General features: G+C 43.8%; 1 protein-coding gene and 1 long non-coding RNA gene across 6 annotated transcripts in view; one reads left to right on the top strand and one right to left on the bottom strand.

Annotated features, from left to right (window-relative positions):
* LOC108087044 (single-minded homolog 2) overlaps positions 1–23428 on the top strand; it is a 34879-nt gene extending 11451 nt beyond the window's left edge. For 4 of the 5 annotated variants that reach the window (XM_017184220.2, XM_017184222.2, XM_017184223.2 and 1 more), the window contains exons 3-9: positions 4186–4376; positions 11780–11904; positions 16730–16819; positions 18286–18790; positions 19384–20207; positions 20660–21415; positions 21735–23428. In XM_017184220.2, the coding sequence (XP_017039709.1) occupies positions 4186–4376; positions 11780–11904; positions 16730–16819; positions 18286–18790; positions 19384–20207; positions 20660–21415; positions 21735–22310 (3067 nt within the window). In that variant the 3' untranslated portion in view covers positions 22311–23428. Of the gene's footprint in view, positions 1–4185; positions 4377–11779; positions 11905–16729; positions 16820–18285; positions 18791–19383; positions 20208–20659 lie in introns of all 5 variants that reach the window. The other variant, XM_043209135.1, reaches the window with a different exon arrangement.
* On the bottom strand, positions 2777–3499 carry LOC108087046. Its single transcript, XR_001771160.2, has 2 exons — positions 3402–3499; positions 2777–3340 (listed from the first exon to the last, which is right to left on the bottom strand). It is a non-coding gene; the product is annotated as an uncharacterized LOC108087046 (long non-coding RNA).
* Positions 23429–23911: the final 483 nt, after the last annotated feature.

Below are 23911 nucleotides of genomic sequence, written 5' to 3'. Positions count from 1 at the left end.
AAGAGCCAGCCAGCTGATGAATGAACGAGTGTCTGGCTCGTTTTGCGTGAGTATGAGTGTTGATATTTTTTTGTTGTTGTTGTATTTCTGCTAGTCTTTTTGTTCCTACTAACGGTTTGCTGCGATTTTGGCGCCAAATCGAGCGTGTTGTGATCAACAACAACCGCGTTGTATGTTCGGCGGAAGCAAAAGCCACCTGAACACGCTGCGTATGCGTAATGCTTTGCATGCAAGCCCGGCGAAGAAGCGAGCAGAAGGCGTAGACAGCTGAGCGCTGGATGCCGTGAACTCACGTGCCCCCCAAAGGATTGCGTGTCATTTGTTTATAAACACATCACAAAGCCACGGGCAAAGGGGTTGGGGATTGAGGGGTAGTGGGGGTGCCGGCTTAACACCCAGCCGTATGCAAATCCGCAGCAAAGGTCGAGGGGTCGTGGCGGGGATTAAGCAACAATCGACACTTGCAAATGGGAATACGTTCGAAAGGAAACTTTTCGGTTATTTCCCAACTTTGCAAATTGAAACACTTTTTCACCCCCACACACAGCCAACAAAGTATTTAGTTTCGCTGTGTTTTTCTACCAATGGGTTTTAAAAGCAGGGAATCATATAAATGCGAGCCCATTTTTTGATATAACCTAACTATTCATATTTGTTTTAATATGTTCATATAGGAGCATTAAGCATCATTTGGTATATCATTGCAGATTATCATGTATCAAATATTTTTCAACTTTAAATTATGTTAGATAACTAAAAGGAATCTCGACCCAATTGCTGTGTTACGGTTGTAAAGAACTTTCTTCAATATAGATAAATTTAAATCCGAAAATGGTGGGATATATTGTACCTTTTTTTAATTCCATAAAACATTTAGTGGTTCAAAAGCGTCTGGTACAAGCTGTTCTTAAATAAATTAAGTTAAAGTAATTAAAGTCAATAAATAAGTAAAAACATATATCTAATTTATATGTTGAAAATGTTTTTGTGGATTAAGATTTTAATATGATAACTCAAGTCAACTTTTTTTTTCTTGTATAGAGCTAAAAAGCTTTTAATTAGTATATTAATTTAGTTTGTTCGCTTAAGCACATTGTGTTTCCCTCTATGCTTTCCATATCTCGATTGCTCCAGACAAAGGCGGGCGTGGTGCGTCGGGATTCAGGACTCGTATCTTATTTGTTAGATCTCGGGACTTTGGTTTGGTGTGTGGTGGGCGAGACGACAGCCTTGGACCTTGCAATTTGTGTCAACCCAATCCCCGGTCCGCAATCCCTGGGCTCCTCCCTCCGAACCGGCGAACCGGCGAACGACGAAACCCCAATCCCAAAAGTCGTCCGCATTGTAATTTCTTTAAAAGCAATTCATTTCATAATGGGAAAAGGAAAGAAGAAATGTGAAGAAGAATGCCAAATGGATGGAAGGGGGATGGGGTGGGGTGGCAAGGCTGGGAAAGCAGGGAAAAGCAACGTAAATGGCGAAAAATAATACATGGGGAGAATGTATAGAAAGGACGAAGTCGACGACGACGCTGAAGGAGAATAAAAATGGCTTTTTGGGGCTGAAAGTTTGCAAGGAACGCGGCACACACACACATACAGACACACACACACACACTCTGCAGATATCCTTTGTTGGCCAGGATTCCTCTCTAAAACTCTCTCTCTGTGTTTCTCCGGCTTGACGTTTTTATGGCCCCCAGACAAAAGGCTGGGCCACCTTTCACCTTTCTACCGCCACCACCGAAAGTTCTTTACTTTTTGTTGTTTATGGAATTAATTTTATTCCCAGTACTTGCCGCTGGTCCTTTGCCCTTGCCATTTGGTTTCTTTTCTTTTTTTTAATTTTTTTCTGCTCCTTTCCTCGGTATAGATAATAAGAAAATTATACATTTTATGCCGCAAACCGAAGGCGATCGGGGGGCACAGCGGCAACAAAAAATAATACACCGCATTGCCCCCAATTTGGCAGGGGCCTCAATTTGGCTCGGATCGAAATTATTTCTATGTCGATTCCCTTTGCTAATTCGCAGCCTTGACTCCTCCAGTCCAAGTCCAGTGCATTCCGATGCGTCTAACGGTTTCGTTCATCAATATAATCATCCAAAGTCGAGATCCAGCTATAAGTTCGCTCGTTTATCCTTTTTTGCCCAGACACTGATCATTTTCAAATTTCTTCGTAATTGGCCATTTCATTAAATGTGTTCTTTCGATTCGTTTGATGGTAGCTCACATTTAGCGTCGATTTGCTTAGCCACTGGAAGAGTCCTTTGGGTCTTTGAAAGGAATTCCTATCTGCGATCCCTTTATCATCCACCTCAAAAGCGACAAGTTGTCATTCCTGCGGCAGGACAACACCTTGGTGGCACGATAATAGAACTGGGATTGGGATTCGGATTGCTCCGATAGCAACATGGGTGGATTATCCTGCCAGCGACTATTTGAGGCAACATGTCGTTCAGTTTTGTGACATCAAACGGACATGCCACTGACAATTACCCGGGAACTTGCAACAGCAGCAGCAGCAGGGAAAAAATTTAACAGGACGAGGTCCGCCAGCCAATTAACTTAACGCGACAATATCCTGCAAAAGTCGCCGTCCTTTTTTCGTACCGTCTCGTGTGCTTGTGCAGCCGAGCAAAAAGTTTTCCAAATAAAACAGCGCCACACACAAAAACTCAAACGGCCAACAAAACATCTAAAAAATGTCAAATAGTAAACAAAAAACAAGGTGAGGTGGAAGGGTTGGATCGGCCATGAAGGGGTCGTCTCATAAATTACAAAAATAATTACATTTAATTACCGCAATTAACTTTGTAATAATGTCAATGAAAATGATGAGACAGAATGTGATTAAAAAAAGAACACAACTCACACGGAGAGGGGAAAACCCAAAGCGGGGGAAAACGTAGAGTGCAGCTTATAAAGACAATCCGCCAGAACTGTTTGGCTTATCCGCTTACGGCCAAAGATAATGATGAATTAGCGGTAAAGCTTTTGAGTCCGACCACCAGCTAATCCAGATTGCCGCCATTTATTTACGTTTTCCCCACACTCCTTGTGTCCCCTCATAAACGGATTTTGCATTTATGAGTTCTGCGGGTTCCCCTATCCCTCAGAACACCATTATATCACATTCTGCATTTGGCTTTACAATGCTACTTCTGCCCGGCTCCTCGAACGTTTTATGACATTTAATTGGAGTGGTTTCAGATTGCGGTCCGACTTCTGATTTCGTTGCCCGGATCTGTGCATATTCCCGTTTATGATTTGATTCATGGAAACTGTTAGAGGTGGAGTCGGGTAATGGGCCGATTAACTTTCCTGAATCGACACAGGGACTACAAAGGCAAAATATTATAAATTATACAGTATGCACATGTGAAGATATCGATGGCTTACTTTGATTAAGTATGATAACTGACCTCAGTGTTTATTTAATTGGATAAGGTTTATTTCTATTGGAAAAATATTACTTTTTATAGGTTTCGTTTTCACTTTTATTGGTAAACGATTTGGCTATTATTAACACATTACTTAGATTAGGTAGAATTAAAAGTGAAAACTTATATACTTACATTTATAAACTAATTTATATTTAAAATTTCGTTTATACACAAGGTAATTTTCAAAGGTGATACGTTTTAGATTCTTTTCAGTTGATTATCCCCTTGAATAGAAAAGTTAATAGTATTATTTCTCGCATTAACAGAAAAGCGATGGTGAGGGAAAGTAAAATGTGCTGGTCATTTAAGCACGTTCTAATCACGCATTTGCAGAATAAAATGGGAAGGGATATATGTATAGTATCTTGTGCAATCACCCACTCCTCGACAGATCGGCTAATCAGCTGGCCAAGTGGGCATGGCTAATCGAAGCAACCCACCCTGGATGGAGTGTCCGTTTTATTGTTGTAATCCTTGAGAGCCGCCGGTCATCCGGGGAGGATTGAGGTCCAATGTGTGGCTATTATGTAGTTTCTGGTAACTGATAAGTGCAATTAATAATTTTTGACCTTTTCAAGTTCATGCCACCGCCACCGCCACTTCCACCGCTTTTGCCAGCTGACGCGGTCGAGGCCTCCGGCTTTCTGTTCTATTTCCAGGCGGCCACTTTCCATTTATGCATGAAAATTGTTTTTAATTTTCCTTTCACTCGTTCTCTCCCTCTTCCGCTCCCTTTTCAGCCTGAAGCCGCCGCCCAAGGATGGCGTCACGAAGAGCAATCCATCAAAACGGCATCGGGAGCGACTCAACGCCGAGCTGGATCTTCTGGCTTCGCTTCTGCCCTTCGAGCAGAACATCTTGAGCAAACTGGATCGACTGAGCATTCTAAGGCTGTCCGTTAGTTATTTAAGAACCAAAAGTTATTTTCAAGGTGAGTGCCAGTCGGCTAGATTAAGAGGGGGTGGGGGATATGGGGGAAAAAACACCCTCGCCATACGGCGCGTAACTATTTCGGCCTATTAAATCGATTATGAGCGGTGCGAGGAACTCCCCGTTCTGGGTTTGGTTTGGTTGGCTTGGTTGGTCAGACTGCGGCCCAGACCCTAAACATGACTCATAAATGATTCAAAACTAATTTCAACGCCGCGCCAGGAGGTCCTGCTGCTCTCCTCCCAAAAAAAAAAAGCGAAGGAGCGACAGACAAACACACACACACTTACAGAAACACACACACACGCACGTGCTGTTGACGGATTAAGGAGCAGGAAGGAAGCAGCCAGCAGCGTGGGGCGGTCTACAACAAAGCGACTAATGTCTAAGGAAAGCAGGGGGAATTGGAGATATAGTTCCTCGCCTCAGAGGTTTATATATAAAATACCTTTAAGCGAAGGTTTTTTGAGAAGGGGAGATCAATTTGCACTCCTTAAAGTTTTACAGAAAATAAATAAAACAAAAACAGTAGAAAATTATAATGAATTTAGAAATATTGTTTCATACCTCGGAGGTGTAAGTAAAAAATACATTTAAGCTAAGGTTTCTTGAGCATGGAAGTTCAATTTGCACTCCTTAAAGTTGTTGGTAAAGTGCAAACTAAATTTGTTGCTTTTTAATTTTAAAATGCTTCAACACTGCTTTTGAACCCAGAGCTTTTTTTTCTATATAAGAAAAAACTTTTCTGACATCGTTTAAGTTTTCAAACAAGATTTTTCCCAGTGTTTTTGATATTGTCTGTAGCCCAGTCAGTTGGGAAGTAACTGCCTGAAAAACAGGAGCTGGAGTAACTAACATTTGTACTTTCCTAGTTCTACTTTTCTCAGGGGTGCTTTAAGTTTTTTTCGGGACCAAAGTGTGGCTTGACCTAGGGGTAGTTGAACAATGAGCAAAGGGAGAGGAAGGGGGAGGAGAGGGGTCAACATATTTGTATAATTTAAATTAATTAAAACAAATGCAATAAACTCTCGGGCCTTGATGGCTTGATTAACGATTCGTCCGTCCGAGTTCGTTGGCACTTCGCGTTTGTTGTTTTTAATGACCAGCACGAAAAAATGAAAATAAAGAAAATATTTAATTGCTTCATTCGCTTTCGTTTGCGATAAAATTGGCAAAGTCGCGAAGAGGAGGAGGGGATGGTGAGCGGCAGCTTTAATGGGGCTTAAGTGCAGAAATAAAGCGGCTTTCTGAGGCCGATAGACACACATCCTGCCCCACCGAATGCAGTCCACGTGACCGAAAATCCAGGAGTGACCAAGAAAAGGCACCAGAACTTCAGTAAATATTTTGACAATTAGCGGTCAAGCGGAGTTCAGCGTTAATTGCACTGGCAAACTGTTGGCTTAGAGGACGCAAACAAAAAAAAAGGAGCAACCGTTGTGCCACGTGCCGCATTGTGCATTGTGAAAAGTCAATATCAACATTAGTTTCCTTTGCCAATGGCATCCCCTCGAAGGGAAAAAAAGCCAGGGAACCTCGCCGGACACTCCAAAAACAACTACAACAACTACAACAACGACGACGACGGGTTAATGGACCAGAACCGTTGCGGCGTGTGCCCCGGTGAGTGTCCTTTGCCCCTTGCAACACTCATATCCTTCCAGGGGTTGTCACAAAACACAAAACTCGGCGCGAGGTCAACGTTTGTTTTCATTTCGGTTTCATTTGTTTGCCCAGATAGATGTTCTCGGATATTATCGGGATCATTTAATTTACAATTAGTGTTTGTTTGCCTTCGAGCCCTTGGCCATGGGAATGGGTTTGGGTTTGAGTTTGAATTAGGGTTTTCTTGTTTGGGTTGGGGTTTCAAATACAACGTGTGCCGCTCATGGATTACCAGCGGAAGCACTCAAGACGATTAAAATTGATTAGATGTCAACCGGAAGGAGGAAGGATGCTGCCTCTCCACTGCGAGAGTTAACCATGTATCCCCTAGACAATATATATATGTATTCTATACCAAATATATGTACTTTGGGGTTGCGGGATCCCATCTTTAGTTGCTTGACCCTGACTTGCGCAAAAAACTTCTGCTCCCCGAAAAGAGGAAAACACGGAAAACGAAAACGAGCGCAAAACCGAACTGAAAATGTTCTCTATACCCGGGGAAAAGCAAAACTCTGCTTTTGCATTTGTTGTACTTGGTAGAGCCACGCCCCTTTAGCCCAGCCGCCCCCTAACCAACACCAATGATTTAGTACATTTCTCTCTGGTATTTTCGTGCTTTTCTGTGCGCTTTTTCCACTATCTCTGGGTTTGGTTTTTGCCGCAAACTAAATAATTAAAGCGCGCTGCTAATGGGCCATTGTCTTGGTCCGAATTTGAGGGGGTGGCAAGCCAAGTTGGCAAAGGGGCAACTGGCCATAATTGCCACCGGCCACCTTTCGGCCACTGGCCATAATTGTTAAGACGCGCAATTTCTACATTTTTAATGCCAACGGTGGCAAGTCTTCGGGTTGCGAGTTCGACGTCTGCCTAATTGATGAGTTGCGTAATTAAGTGGCAAAGGGAGAGGTCGGAGCAATTGCTGAAACATTAGTTGTTATGACCCTTTTGATATTGATAGTTTCTCCTTTAACGATTATTATTCATTCTATTCTATTTGGCTGTGCACAGCACGCCAAGCTCTAAACGCAGTTTTCCCCAACTGTTTAACCCCCGCCGGTGAACTAATGCCATTAAAATAGTAGTAAAACGGCGGCCCATAAGCAAATTGAGTTCCCAAGAACTGCCAAGTGCTATGCTATCCTATTTGAGTAGCTAGTAGCTAGTAGCTACCTCCAAGATTTGGTAACCTGAGATGGGAACGCATTTGCATTTGCATTGGCGGTTCGCCAAGCCAGCGAGTTCCCACACACGATTAAAATAGGCACTGCGAAAAACTGAAGGCTAAAAATATGGTGGTCATAAAAAAAATGTGGAGTAACTACGGTTTACAACTTCACCTTTTTGGTATTTGTAAACATTAACAAAATCGTTGGTTATGTTTTATTTTATGAAAGGTTAAAGGGGTGCTTTTATGATATATTTTAAATGCATACAGAAGTTGCTTGTTCTTTTGACCCTATTCTAAATTAAAGTAGGTAAACCCTTAGTATACCTACATTTGATTTGAAATTATTTAAATGATAATATCATTTATAAATCTAGGCATCTCTATCCCACATTTCTTAGCATAGATTGGGTGGAAGATCATGTCGCCATTACTTTTGACTTGGCCTTCGGCGTTCTTTTAACTGGTTCTCTCGGGGGTTCGTGGGAAGTGGAGGAGCTGTGGAGCTGTGGAAACCTGCTGAGTGTGTTATGAATGAATCTGCGGCTAAGAGGTTGCACCTGAAGCATGCGACACATGGAGTGGGGAGGTGGGGGAGGTGGGGTGATGGCCTAAAAGTCACCCACCGATTATTGGCCACGACAAGGTCACTTGGTCAGCGAGTCTTTGCATTCCCGCCTTCCCGCTTTCTCCTTTCCAGTGAGGCATTTATGTTATTATCAAAATTGCCTGCAGGCAGTTGCTTCCAATTGGGTTAAAAAGTCTGCGAGAGTAAAGTGAGGGGAAGGGGGGGTAGAAGGGGGGAGGGGGATGAGGCCAAGGCTCAGTTCTTAACCTATAAACATAGTGAACATAAGCCAGTTCCAGCGGCATTTGGCCAATTTTTCGTACATTGTAACATGACTTTCGTGCGTTGCTCCAGTTAAGGCCTTCCATGGTCCCCTTAACCCTCTGTTGCCGGTTCGGTTCGGCTTGGTTCGGTTGGGTTCAAAACCAGACAATGAATGGGTCGCAGGCGGACATGCAATCAGTCAGGCGATGTGGCGATGGCGATGGCGATGTGGCGATGCACTTGCCTACCAGCTCCACGTAGGTGTTGTGTTTTTCTGTTGGTTTCGGCTTTACTTCACTGGTTGTTTTTGCCCCAAGGCGTCGGATTGTCACGCCGGCCAATGCTCAGCTGTTTCTATATACATACTATATGGTATAGCCCAGCCAGTGGGGTTCGTACGATTCGGCTTGTTTGGGAAGTCGAGGGAAGGAAGGAGACAACATTGCGTGACTTACGTAGGTCGACACCCCCTCTGGATTTCCCCTCTCTGCTGACGGGTGGAAAAAAAGATACAATGTCTAAAGGCCTAGTTCAATTTAAAGTCCAATAAACGATTCAGCTACTTTAAAATAGCCGAAGAGCCCTCTTTCTCGATGTAATTGCGCACTGGGCTTGATTGGCAAGTACTCCTTGCCAGGAACTTGAGACCTCAAGGGAACCTTCGGCAAACCAAATAGACTTGTTTATGGGATTCTATGCAAGGTTAATCCAACTTCAAGGAGCTGTGCCACAATGTATCCAAAACAAGAATACACTCAGAAGCTCGCTTTAAGCTAGGGAAAACTAATAAATTTATATTAATTTATATTAAGTGTTTAAAATATAATTAAATCGATGTTTTCAAAAAAGCTATTTTCTTAAACGCAAATTTAAGGTTTGAAGCTGTTTGAAATATGAAATAGAATTTATTTGATTTGGTAATTCTTCAATTTGCATCTAAATTAATCTTGCTGTAATAAATGCCATATCACAAATCTGTTATTTAATTTGAAAATTTAAATTCATTTATTAGGTTTGGTTATATTACTTCTATTTGCATCTAAATAAATCTAGCTTTAATGAATGCCAATTCAAAATGGTAAAACTTAAACTTCAATAAATAAAAATTGATTAATTACCATTTAAAATTACGAGACTAAACAAGTATAAGCCTTCCAAATTAAAGACAATTCGATAGTTAAGTTATTGGGTAAAATAATTATAATAGATTGCTTTTTGTTTGTTAAACTCCGTTTATGTCTAGCATTCTGTCCATCCTTATGTGGACTTACCCCTTTTGACAGCTTTATCGGTTTCTGTTTCATACTTCTCCCACCAAGGAAATATTCCACACCTGAAAGGCAAAATCCACCGAGTAATTCCCACCCACCCGTTAACCTTTCCTTTGACCCACAATGGCGGTGGGGCGCCTCCAGAAGGCCTGTCACTCCCGACAGCTGCCAATGGTTGCTGGTGGTGCCGCTTGTGATGCTACAATGTATATATATATATATATATATATATATTCCGATATATTCCGATATACGAGTATTCCAGCGCCGTCGGCGCTGTCAGTTTTCCAATCAAATCCGCTGATGAGTTTGACATTTCCATGACATATTTGCTTCTGTCGGCACGAAAAATGTTTGCCAAAATGTCAGAAAATTTAAACTTTATTTATTATTCTGCGCCAAGCCGTGCCACCAAATCGGGACACGCCCATTTCCAGCTCCATCTCCAGCATAATTGACGCCACCTCTGGAGCAGAGGGGGAAATGCGGTGGAAAAGCGGAGGAAAGGCGGGGAAAAATGGCCAAGAGTTGGAGGTGCCGTCACTGCAACGTCATTAGGGCGAGTATCTTTCGGGTCTTCTTCGTTCGCTGCGCACACTTTTCCTCTGCCTTTAGTGGTTTTCCCAACTTGTTTTCCTCGCTGGTCTTTCTCTCCGTCTGGCTTTTCTCTTTGGCCACTTGGGTGGGGTTTTCCATAGCCGTGGACGCCATTTTTATGTGTGTACATCATCGGAGCAAACTCTCTGCCCTTTTTTGCCCCACCCTTCGGCTGAGATTTTGCGCTTTTCCGGCCGTTCGCAGCACAAGATTTTCATCCACCGCCGGCGGTTCACGGTGGATGGTCGTCCGTTTAACGACTCTTTTTGAGGGTGGGTTCGCCAAGATGGAAGCGCCAAGCGGGGAAAATGGGGGAAGAACACCAGCGGAAAATGCGGAGTATTTGTCGTAAATTTGGTTTATTCGCCATGTAATAATACAATGTAAGTGCAATAAAGCCACCAGGCAGATTTTGTAACCCGAAACGCCGGACGGAAAATAAACCAAAAAAAAAAAAAGAAAGTCAAAGCAAACCCAACCCAGAAATTAATTAAATGAGTTTATGCACGTACAAAAAAATTAAAATATATGCCGGCAGAAATAATAAAAAGCAGCGCCGAGAAGTGGAATGAATGTAAACTGAGCCTAATTAAATTATGAATAATTACGGTCGAGTCCTAGGCCAAGTGGCTGTAAAGGATCACGCCAGGATTACACGCACATGATGCAATTTGTTTGGGCCACATTAGGAAAAAGCGGGCTAAAAAGGGGGAGAAGGAGTGGGGAGAGGGGGAGGAGGAGGGGAGTGGCCAGAGGCAACTATTTGTTTTATCGCACTTTCGCTAAAATGAACAATCTTTCGCTGTTTTGGGTAACGAAGCCGAGTGGGAGCGAGTCACTTTTGTTAATTTGATAAAAAGGTCAGAAAGGCCGAGATTAAAGCCAGGCGACAAGGAGCCCCAGTTTGCGGTCAGACTTGGCCGGTAAAAGTGGCCAAGAGGCGGGGAAGGGGAAGGGGAAGGGGAAGGGGAAGGAATGCTAACCTGCTAATTGAAATTGAAGCCAAGCTCCGAGAGTTAAGGGTTGCACTTGGTGGAAAGTTTTTTGGGAGGGGGGAGGGGTAGGGGAATTTTCCTCGGGGCTTGCCATGCGTAAATTAACGCGGCCTTTGTTTTTATTTTAGCCGCTGTTTTATTTCTCTTTAACATTTTTTATTTTACCCATTTGCGTTGATAAAAATCATAATTTATGACATCAGCTGGCGTGGCATAATTTTTTGGCCAGGACAACACTATGAACCACCCTCTCCGTCACCCGAAAACCTTTTACTAATATTGTGAAAATATATGAAGTTTTCTTTTATCGTTTATCGCACATAAATCAATTTTTGTGACAAATTTATTATAAAAACCCGCTTGGCTTCCACAAAATAAAACTCCGCCGCCGAAGAAATAAATAAACAAAAGTAATGGGCGGAGGAGAATAAAATGAAATTTTCCTTCGGCAAAATGGCGGATTGCTCGTTCCTCGGGGTGGATAGTTCAAGGATTTCCAGGGGGCGGGGGCAGCGAGGGGGCGAAAGTTCTCATAAAATATTACAATGACACCATAAACAATTTTTAGTACTTTGCCAAAGCCGTAAATATTTATTGTACGAGCATTTTCGGGGAGTTGGGGCAGACACACATATACCCATCACAGTATATATCTATGATATATTGGATTTTTATGAAGTTACTATGGTTATTCCAGTTCCCCCCACTCCGCAAAAAGGTGGGTTTGTAAAACAATTGAGTGGCTTATTTATGGCCAGGCAATTTGCCCAACTTTATTCAGTTCTTTTGAGTGAATATCAAATATTTATGGTTAATAAAATATCCCAAAATGCCACCGTTTGTAAAAAGTGTATTTCTCTCTTGCTCGACTTGCAGTTGTTATGCATAAGGATAAGGAGGAGAATGGAGTCCTGCCACACATACACGCACACGATGGATACAGGACACGAGAGCTGGGAGCCTTCGAGCACGGCCTGTTGGATGGTGATATGTTCCTCCAGGTGAGTTCTGAGTTCCTAGTCTAGAGTCCGGAATCCATACTCCTCCATACTTCCCCCATCACCTCCTCTCAATTGCCTCGATTTGTCTTCATCAGCGGCTGTCTGATGGCTTCATTGGCCAGGATATGCGGCGATTTCATTTGGGGGGTGGGGCAAAGGGGCATAATCAATCAGCGTCTTGTTTTCCGAGAGAGTTTCCATTGATAAATACTGGGCACGCAATCGAAAGGTGGCGGTGGTTGGGGAAATCCACTCCCCCGCTTCGATTCCATCATTTGTAATTGTCTGCAATTAATAAGTGCTCGAATTGATTAACCTAATTGAAAATTGGCCAACCACCGGAAAAACTGATAAATCTGAGGGAGGGAAATGATATGGCTAGCATTAATTAACAGGATTGCAATATGTTTCTTAGTCAGGTTTAGAAAGTATAAATTAATTAAAATTAATTAAAGAAACATTATAATTTCGTGTAAATATATCTGAGATAACCAATTCAAGTTGAATGCCAGAATTGTTAGCCATTTATGTAGCCTGCTGCATATTTTTTCGCTGTTTGATTACAAAATTACTACTTACAATCCAACTAAATAAATTCGCGCACTTTCAAGTCCAAGTGTGCATAAATAACACCAATAGTTTTGTGATTTACAGCGATCTCTCCACAATTAATTAGCAGTTATCATGTTGAAGCGAAACAGCTGCACCGAAGTGGAGCACACATAAAAAATTATGCATTTCAAGTTTATGTGCCAAAATAGTCCAATTAAATTGTCGCACAGCACTCCCCCGTTTCCCCGTGCGCAAAAAGTGGCCGCCTTGGGGCAGTTGCATGTTTTTGCTGAATTAAAAGTGCATGTGCCTCAGTACGAGTATTTGTTTGTTGCACTGTCCGAGGCGCCAACATATGCACTTGTCACAGTCATGACAGTTTAATTTAATGCGCACATAGCTCACCGGGCATTGGAGCAAGCGGCGCGGGCCACCGGGCGAGTGGCGACTGCCCCCTGACCCACCGACCCGCCAACCCACCAACCCACCACTGCACCACCACCACTTCTTCAGCACTCCAAGTCCAAGACAGACACACGCAATTGTGCAACATGCACTTGCTGCAACCTTCTCGCTTTTTTTTTTTCTGCACATGCCGCTTTTTTCGGCGTCGCCGCCACACACACAATTCAATGTCAAAGTCCAAAGTAACCACCCGCTCAAGTGCGGTATGCACCACTAACACACAGTGAGCCGCGATGCAAGTTCCGCGTTGCACGTTGCAGTTTCGTTCGTGTTTGGCTGCATTACGTATACGCAGGGTGGCCCCGCGGGCAAGTGGCGAATTTGAATGCGAGCCAAAAAACAGAAAAAAAAAAAGGAGAAGGCTCGACTTGAATCGAGTGAAGTGGAGTGCACCACCCTTTTCCTGACTGCAGCTAATTGTCGAGCTCAAAACTGCACAATTGTGCATTTCCGTGCATATTTTTAGTCTGTCTCTCGCAGAAAGAGGTCCTTTTTGGGCCAGAAGTGAGGCGAAGTGAACTGAAGTGAAGTGAAGTGAAGGTGGGGCCTTTGGGAGGTGAGGTGTGCATATTTAGTTTTAATACCTCGGGTATTTGTTACCTGTTGCCCCACGAAGTTTTACTTTTTTGCTGCAGCTGTTGCCGTTGCTGTTGCTGTTACAGTTGCTGTTTCTGTGGCTGTTCCTGTTTATTATGGGTCACATATTATCATTAGAAAATGGCATTTTGTCACGCAGCTTTGTTGAGGGCCAAAACACTCCAACACTCAAACACTCAGACACACGCTCACACTGGCACAGCATTTAATTGTCTTCCGTTTTCACTGAAAGTAAAACACTTTCAACACTTTGCTAGCCAACATGATATGAACTCAACTTTCCATGCAACAGTTTTTGGTGGCAGATCCGCAGAAGATATTAACTTGAAGAGAGGGTTCGCCGCTGGGGGTGGGCTTTATTAAGCAATTATCTAGACGAGCATGGGCAAATTGGCCAAACTAGAAAGGCTTCCCCCCCTCCCGGAATCCACATCTACCCCTTTCCCCACCGCGAAGTCTTTCCTGCATCTGCCTAGGAAATGGTAAAATAATCGCTGCCAACTTATCAAATCTCACAACTGAAATGCATACACACACTCACTGAAATACTGAAATACTGAAATATGGACACACAGGCCGGGCACAGCCTCGCTATCTCCGGATCCCCCACTTTATAAAGACGGGCGGGTATTATTAAAATCGCATTAGAAGACGCCGCAGACGGGCTTGTATAAATTGTGGCTGCGGGAGCGACAGAGAGGCCGCGATTCGCCATCGGGTGGGAAAGGGACGGCGACTGAGAAACAATTAGACTGTGGGGAGAAATCTTTCTTGGCCGTATAAAAAGGTAAAATGCCGCAAGAAACAAAAAGAGAACAGCAAAAAAATGTGGAGAAAGAAAGAAAATAATAAGACAGGTAGACAGGACTTGAGTTCGACATTTTATATACACTTTTATGTCTTGATTATTGGTTTAAACTAAATTATCTGAATTTAACGTTAATATACAAATGAAATCCTGATAGTATAGATTAAAACCATAATTCTGTTAATCATAAGCGCAGTTTTAACCAAATACTCGATTTACAATCGCTCTAATTTTGAAGATCTTATCTTATATTTTAAATTTGGTACAGTTAATATCTTTAAATAAGTGAAGAGTTCCTTTGTTTAGTAGTTTAATGGTTTACTTTTTATGAAGCAGCATCTCTTTGTGCTTTCCCACATTAAATCTAATAGAGCCACTACCATTTCATCTATCATATGGACATAGAGCATCCATAAGCATCATATAACATCGGAATCCACTGGCTACCGTTGGAAAGATCTTTATGACGATTATTGATGCGAGAGCAGTCCGCGTGGCCTGATGACAATCCACGGAGCAGCACATCCTTGCGGGCTGTTGATGCGTTTTAAATGATGACGCCACTTAGCATTTATGCCGGCTAATGCCAACTCTCGCAAGGAGTCGCCATCCCCGCTGTTTTGGCCCGATCTCTTACCAGATCGGTTCCTCTTCGGTCTTCAGTCTTCAGTATTCAGTCTTCAGTCTTCTGTGTTTGGTCTTCTTGTGAGCCAATCCTGCGCCTGCTGCTCTGTAATTAGCAGCAATCGCGCACATTTTTCTCCTGCTCAAAATGGGGGGACTTCCTTTCGATGCCGCTCGATGTGGTGGCTGCAAATTGATATTTAAATACGCCCGTATTAATTACGCGCCTTGTATACCACTTTCTGTGTGTTTGTGTGTGTGTGGTGTGTGGTGTGTGTACTCAGCGGTGTTGTTTTCGTTTCGGTTATATTAATTACGGCCGCACCGCCACGGAGGCACTAATGGAGCATTGGCAAATTTGTCTTTCGAAGTGGCCGGTTTTTCGTTGTTTATTTTCAGCTTCAGCCTCAGCTTCAACTCTTCGGTTTTCCTCCTCATTTTCACTTCACACGTCGCTCGATGGATTGCTGTATTGCCATTTTGCCGGCTGGCTTAACCGTTAGCTCCAGTTAAGATCGGGCCGGGAATCGCATGCGTCGCCGCCATTAGCAGTCCATAAAGTCCGACTTTAAAATGCAATCAAAAACAATAATGCGCCAAATAGTAAACAAAACAATGAATCGTATTAAAAAACTTTTGCATGATTTTCTTGCTGCCACAACCACACATTTTATTTTCTTGTTAGCGCTGCGAAGTCTTTTCCTTTGGTGGCGCATATCCGAATAGATAATGACAATGGCTCATCTGGGGATTTGGTGGGGACGTTGGAGGGGCTTTAAGGGAAGGGAACTGAAATGGAAACCTGCAATTACACCAAAATCCACCGACGTTTCGCTCTCTCTCTCTATCTCTTTCTCCATCTGTTTTTCTCGCTCTGTTCAGTTGAAAGTCATTGATTTAATTGCAAGCCATTTCCTGGTTGTGTTTGATGTGGAACTCCAGATCCGACTGGGATCGGGACTGGGTATAAATATGCTCGTGTATATATATCTACCCATATACAAAGCGACCTGTGGCTTGGATGAAATAAGCCGCTTAAGCGCTGATTACGCTTTGCCCGCAACTAAGCGCCGCCATCGTTGTTTTCCTTCTGACTTCAGTTGGAGCCGAGTTCATTCAAAGGGGCGTTACCCGTACTGGTCACTGCAAGAACGCTGAAAACAATTTTACAGAACTGTATCCGAGAGCTAGGATAGCTCAAAATGTGTCTTTAACTAACTTATGTTACTAAATCAAATCAACATTTAGTAAAATTGTTATTTTACTATAAATTAACTTTAAATGTGGAGTATTCAAGGTCACTAATAGACATTAAATTTTGGAAAATTATATAAATTATCTATTTAAATTAGTTTACGAAATTCTCATCCTTACAAATTACTTGTTACCTTGAAATACATATTTAAAACCTTTTAATATAAGGTATTATTTAACATCAATATTTACTTAAATTTTTATATCAATCCTCCAATCCCATTATATTTTATTATATTTTTGTGAGTGTAAAAAAATCCCCGCCGGCTGCCATGATCAATAACATTTCATTCACCAAATTTGACGACCCCTGGCAGCTACTGTAATTACACCTTTACCTTTACGATCCCATCCCAACCCATTCCATCCCGAAGATTCATTCATCCACCCATTGATTTTTGGATACATCCACTTGTCTCTGCAGCACATCAAATTCGAAATCAACAAGAAAAGAAACAAACATTTAATTCATAGTTTTGATTTAATTTTGACCGGTCCACTCTTTCTCTCTGAATTTCTTTGCAGGCCCTAAATGGATTTCTAATGATACTGACATGCGAAGGCGAAGTCTTCTTTGCCACGCACAGCATCGAGAGCTATTTGGGATTTCATCAGGTAAGTGCCACCAGCTACCAGCTTCTTGCCCCTCAGCCGCTCTCCTTCACTCCGTTTTTGATTGATTTTAATTGCCGTCGGTTTTTACATTCCCCGTCTTTTTTGGGTCAATCTCTGGCATGCGGAAGCGGTCCGAGAAAGGTGAAGTCTTTGCCCCAGAACTAGGGAGTGTACACAAGTGTCTACGTTTTAGACAGGTTCCTTGAAGATAAAAAGGAAATCCAAAGATGTAGTCAGAGTTCTATATTTCATATGATCATATTTGTTGTGTATGAACATTGATAGGCATGTTCAAATCACTATTAAAAGGAATATTAAGTTTTTAACAGCTTAAAACCAAAGCAGCAAAAAACTCTTGCTTTATGTAGTTGCAATCCAAAAAAGGTTAAGGGTTTAAGTCTAAGCCAACCCTTCGAAGGATAACGACTTGGCCCAGAATTCACCTGCAAAAAAAGGTGTATACATAATTTTTGTCTTCGATTTTTTCGACAACTTTCTGCGAAAAAGAAAAACAGTTTAAAATCAAGATAGCAGCACAAAAAAATTCTTCCGGGAAGCAGAGTTTGTCTTAAATTTGTTTTATATTTTATTTCTTCTGCACAAGGCGTCAAAGTAAACCAACACCCCCAAACAAAGGCAAGCAATCTGAAGTCTGAGCAAATCTGAACAAGTTGATTAACCTGATTTCCGTATACCCTGACCCAAATCCGATCCAAATCGGCAATCGGTCCTCTTAGCCGCCTGAGCTCGCCACACTCGAAGGGTATGGACCTGAATCGATTCGCGGGCCCGACAGATCATAAATTAAAATCAGATTGCGCAATCGCTGGGAATCTCCTTCCTCGGAGCTCCATCTCCTTCTCCTTCTCCATCTTCATCACCATCTTCACTTCCAACTGAAACTGCAACTCCATCGGCAGTAGCTGGGCGTGGCCAGATTGATTCCGATTTGAATTCGGCCTCCTTCGGCAGCATGTTTGGGGTACACCTTCATTGTAGTTTTTGCCTACTTTATTGTCGAATGGAAATTGAAATTGTAGTTAGCATCCGCTGTTGTTTTCTCCTCGTTCTTTTTTCCCTTTTGAAATTTAGTTGTAAATGTGTAAAGCGGCACTTGCCACGCCCCGTTTGGCAGCTCAATTAAAAGCGTAGCTGCTGCTGGCTTAACGTTTGGGTTTGTTTGCTTTTGGTGTGCGCAGAATGGCAGGGAATCCTCCCCAGAATCCCCATAGTCCCCCAGAATCCGCAGAATCCCTTGTGTCCCCCCCAGCGAAACCTTCCTTCCTTTCCTCCTGGCGCGTGCAGAATTTATGTCTCAATTTGTGGCCAACATGGGGCGCATTTTCAATTTGCGCGCATTTTGATTTATACGCCCCGAAATCCCGAAGCGAAAGAGAGCGAGCGCGAGGGCAAAATCAATAAGAGTGCCCAGGTGACTGACCCCTTGACCAATATAATCCCCACAGTCGGACATTGTCCACCAGTCGGTGTACGAGCTGGTCCACTCGGAGGACCGCGAGGAGCTGCAGCGCCAGCTGCTGTGGAACAGCTTCCTGCCCGCCGACATGTCCAGCATGCAGCTGGCGGAGACTCTGGCGCCGGACAAGGCGCTCTACCTGGAGCGCAGCTTCACCGTCCGCTTCCGCTGCCTGCTGGACAACACGAGCGGCTTCCTGCGTCTGGACATCCGTGGGAGGATCAAGGTCCTCCATGGCCAGAACCGCAAGACGGAGGAGCCGCCACTGGCCCTCTTCGCCTACTGCACGCCGTTCGGTCCGCCGAGTCTGCTGGAGATCCCGCACAAGGAGAACATGTTCAAGTCCAAGCACAAGCTGGACTTCTCGCTGGTCTCCATGGACCAGCGGGGCAAGCACATCCTCGGCTACGCCGACGCCGAGCTGGTCAACATGGGCGGCTACGACCTCGTCCACTACGACGATCTCGCCTACGTGGCCAGCGCACATCAGGAGCGTAAGTATACTCATTCAGATTAAAATTATATTTTATTAATATTTCCGTAATTTTCAACAAGAATAAAGAGTTTGATTCACAAACCCTCAATAAGAAATTGATATTTAATTCAAGTTTGAAATTAAAGTTCAAGTTAAATCACAAATATTTCTAATCTGACCATCTTAACACATTTTAAATGTCTTAACAGAAATAAATAAATTAAAATTTTGTATTTAATGATCAATATCAATTTTTAAATCGCCATTTACTGTTTGAAATGCCTTTTTTTAATGAGGATAAATATATAATCTACATGAATATTGTCTTAATTGTTAAAGCCTAATTTATTGATATTTTGAGATTGGTAATAGTTTATAGATTAGTAGTAGTTTCACAAGTTGCAAATAATAGAGAAACAAGATTTTTCTATTAATTAATGGACTTCTTTTCTTGAAATTATTAATATTTTACCAAATAAACATTTTATGAAGTCAAATGTAATAGGAATAAAGTTTATGGGCTTAGTTGAATTACTCTCATTGTCTAAACTTACACACTTACCAATATATTGATTACTAAATCTAATCAATCTTCAATTTGCTCCCCCACAGTTCTGAAGACGGGTGCCTCTGGGATGATTGCGTATCGGTACCAGAAGAAGGACGGCGAGTGGCAGTGGCTGCAGACCAGTTCCCGTCTGGTGTACAAGAACTCCAAGCCGGACTTCGTGATCTGCACGCACCGCCAGCTGATGGACGAGGAGGGCCACGATCTGCTGGGCAAGCGCACGATGGACTTCAAGGTGAGCTACCTGGACACGGGACTGGCGTCCACCTACTTCTCCGAGGCCGATCAGCTGGTGGTGCCGCCGAGCGCCTCGCCCACGGCCCATGCACTTCCTCCTCCGGTGACGCCAACCCGTCCAAATCGCCGCTACAAGACGCAGCTGCGGGACTTCCTCTCCACGTGCCGCAGCAAGCGTAAGTTGCAGCAGCAGCAGAACCAGCAGCAGACGCAGCAAACCTCTCCCTTGGGCGGCCAAGTGGGATCTCCTTCCCCGGCGGTGGCGGTGGAGTATCTGCCCGATCCCGCTGCTGCCGTGGCCGCCGCCTACTCCAACCTGAATCCCATGTACACGACATCGCCGTACGCCAGTGCCGCGGACAACCTCTACATGGGCAGCTCCATGCCGGCCAACGCCTTCTACCCGGTCAGCGAGAACCTCTTCCATCAGTACAGGCTGCAAGGAGCCGTCGGCGGCTACTACACGGATTACCCGCACTCCGGCGCTCCCGCCTCCGCGTACGTGGCGAACGGATTCCTCTCCTACGACGGCTACGCCATCGCCTCCAAGGCGGACGAGAAGTGGCAGGAGACGGGCAAGTACTACAGCGGCTACAGCAGCGGCTACGGCAGTCCGACGTCCACGCCACAGGTGAGATGAGTCCTGAAATATATCATATGACAGACCTGAAGATATTAAAGATTGTTTAAAGTAGTTCTTAAAAAAAACTTTTTGAATGTTCATAAAACATAGTATAATAAAATTATAAAAATCATTAAAAATGTTGAATTATTTATATAAAATTTCTCTTGTGCGTAAAATCGGAATTTCTTCTTCCATGTTTCCAATAACATTTTTAAGAACTTATTTTCTAATAACGGTTAGCAATATATGAGTGTGTATTACTCATTACCAATTTTGCTGTTTGTTTTAAATCAAGAAAAAAGAAATTTTTAGCCTATAACTAAATATAACATGTTTATAATGAGGATAACTCGAAGTACAATATGCTAGAAGTACAAATAATATCTTCTGGTATGCAATTATAAAGTTTTACTTTTTTTATCAATGGTTACTTATCCAATTTCTTTTTTCTGCCACAGCAAATTCCCCTCAAGACGCCGAAGTCCTCGCCGCAAGTAATGGAGGTGATATCCTGCTCCTCGGACGGACCCTCGCCAGTGGGCGGTGCCACGCCCAACGGTGCCGGCAGTGCCACGCCCAAGGTGGAGCTGACCGCCGCAACAGCGGTTGCAGCAGCGGGTCAGGATCCCTACGAGCGTCAAACGGTGCTGATGTGGGGCACCACCCACTCGAGTGGCGTACCGCTGAACAGTCTGCAGGGTGGACGGAGTGGAACGGGAAATCCTGGCTCTCCCCAGCGGACCACTCCGTTGACCAATGGACTTGGCTACGCCACCGCCAACAACAACAACAACGAACACGAACCTGCAACGGCGGCCAAGTGGAACGGAACGAAGGAACTGCCGGGGAAATCAGCGAGTGCCAGTACGCCGGAGAGCTATCAGATGCAGCACGACGACTCCGGGCTGTACTCCGCCTCCTCGCACACCACATCACCCCAGCAGCAGCAACAGCAACAGCAGCAGCAGCAACTGCAGCAGTCGCAGCGAGGAGTTGGTTCCAATGTTAGCGCCTCCAGCAGTTCCCTAACCAACACGGGCACAGATCAGCAGGCGGTGCACCCACCCAGCTGCCACCAGCAACAGCAACAGCAGCAACAGCAACAGCAGCAACAACAGCAGCAGCAGCACCACCACACCCACTCGCATCCCCACTCGCATCACCATCACCATCACCATCATCACCACGAGACGACGCATCAGCATGGCAGCGAGGTATGGACGCCCGCCTCCTACACGCAGTACTCGCAGTACTTCACGTACCATCATCCGCATCCGCATTCGCATCCGCATCCGCACACGCACCATCCGTCGGCCGGGGGCGGTGGCCATGTAACGACCCAGTCGCACCACCTGCACCACGGTCACCGCTAGAAGGCGTCTGTCTAGATTGCACCCGTAATGAAGCACACGCACCTATGTAAACCACCACCAACACCACCACCAAAACCACCTCACCTTCTGATACCAATAGAAAACTAGACTACAGTGCTCTCTCGCCTGACTGACTACTAACCATAACGATCCTCCCTAGATCATACTCACCACCCATCAGCAGCAGCAGCAGACGCAGCAGCAACAGTCACAGCAGCAAACGCTGGCTGGTTACCCACTGCACCACCAGCTGGTGGGAGTGGGATCGGGATCGCCACCACCACCACCAGTGGCGTTACCTCGATCACCCACTGCTCTGCCGGCAGTGAGCAGCCTGCTCAATGGATCAGCCTCGGCGGGATCGGGAGCACCATCGGACATTCCCTACCAGCAACTGGCCATCGTGTCCGCCGCTCCACTGGTGATCTGCGCCGAGGAGGTGGGCGGTGGGATCAGCGGATCGCTGCATCGGAAGTCCGCCAAGCAGCAGCAGCAATCGCTGCAGCAACTGCAGCAGCAGCAACAGTCGCTGCAGCAGCAGCAACACGCGGCGATCTACCAGCAGCAGCACCACCACCACGCGCAGCACCACCCGCACCACCAGCTGCTCTATCCGGCGAACATAACGGCGCACACGGCACTGGCCTATGCCCCGCCCACCGCCGGAGGGGCGTACGCCGACGGTAGTCCGCTGCTCTCCTTCTCCGAGGTGACCAACACGCTCCTCAACCAGTGAAAGTCACTGGAGAAAGTGAAGGAGAAGAGCAAATGGAAAGGAAAGGAAGGGGAACCGTTAAACAGTTTTGCCAAAATGTGGACTATGACTATCGTATCTTCCATAATCAGAACCAGCTTCGAATGGATATATCCATCCGCACGCCATTCGTCCGCCCACTCCTTGGTTGATTCTCAATCTAAATCAGCAAAAATCAGAAGCAGAAGAAGCATCAGCAGCATTAGCAGCAGCAGAGAGAAGATTTCTATTTATTTTACTGTGATAATTTATAGATACAATGTATTGTATGTGACACTAGGTTGGCCCATTGACAAATCCGTAATAGCCGCATCTTAGCCGTATCCAGACTTCCAGGGAATCCACGGAATGGGTACTGCAACCTTGATCAGCACAAAGTTAAGAGGCAGCACCACATCGTATTTGCGATTCGAGGAGTTTCGCTTCGACATTCAGTTTCAGTTGTAGTTACAACCAAAGATTTCTCTAACTTATAACTATCATTTAGCATAATACGAGTACGATCCATCCAATTGGCTTCGGTTTGTTGCGCCAAACTTTAGTTACATTTCAGTTGAGGAGTGAATGCCTAAATAGTTGCGTTTAAGCGTGCTTAAGTAGCATTTAAGTGAATAACAGATGCTTGTATCCATATTTAATTGAACCCTAGACGTAACGCGTAATGCAAGATAAAGTAATTTTCATGATTCCTATCGTTTAGCAAGTAATTAAATTAATCCGTAAGCGGATATATCCGTACACACATATTGTATTGTATGTTTAAAGTTTTCTTGGAATTTCTAGTCGCCCGCATAAAACATTTACGTATAAATTAAACAAATACCATATGATCTATAAGTGGATGGTATAAATATTTTGCAATTCGGCAGGCATTACTGTAGGTAGTCTGTACTACTTGTATGATGATAACCGACCATTGGTAACCGGCATTGAATAAGCTATCAAAATTACCGCTTACAATTCGATGATTACGTATCCGAAAGTATAAAATAAATTTAAAGTGTAGATAATCCGTCAGCTATTTAAAGAAACATTTAATACAATTTCAATTATAAATTTATAAAAGAAAACCGAGTGCATGTAAAGCGCGCATATCCAAAACAATCAGAGCGAAATAAATCTAGAAAATAATCGAATTATTCAAATGCCTTTTAATGAAATAAATTCTGGGATACATATTCGGTTGGGTAATGAAATATAATTCTGAAATATTCAGAGATCTTCTTGATTAATTGCAAAAACTTATTAAACCAAATTTTCAGAGGTTTGACTATCTGGTAATGTCTGGTTAAATAAAATTTATAATATATGGTGTTTTAACGTTCCACTAACTAAATTTAACTGAGTGAAAAGGCTTCGAAAACGTATGCTGAAATTAATCTTCAAGTGAAGAAATAAACATTCGTTTTGGAAATCTTTTGCCCATTTGAGCCTAAAAGTATGCATAATGAAAACGCTTTTCAAGAGTGAACACAAAAATATACCATTAAACCCACCTCAATGAAAATATAGCATCAGTTAGTGGAAAAGTCGACCCATTTTTAAACTCAGCTGACTATAAGCCATGCTCTTCCATTTTTAAA

The sequence above is a fragment of the Drosophila ficusphila genome, unplaced genomic scaffold (assembly GCF_018152265.1).
Source record: "Drosophila ficusphila isolate 14025-0441.05 unplaced genomic scaffold, ASM1815226v1 contig_791, whole genome shotgun sequence".
NCBI lineage: Eukaryota > Metazoa > Arthropoda > Insecta > Diptera > Drosophilidae > Drosophila > Drosophila ficusphila.
Note: the sequence above shows the minus strand (reverse complement) of the source record. Positions and strands in the feature narration are given on the sequence as shown.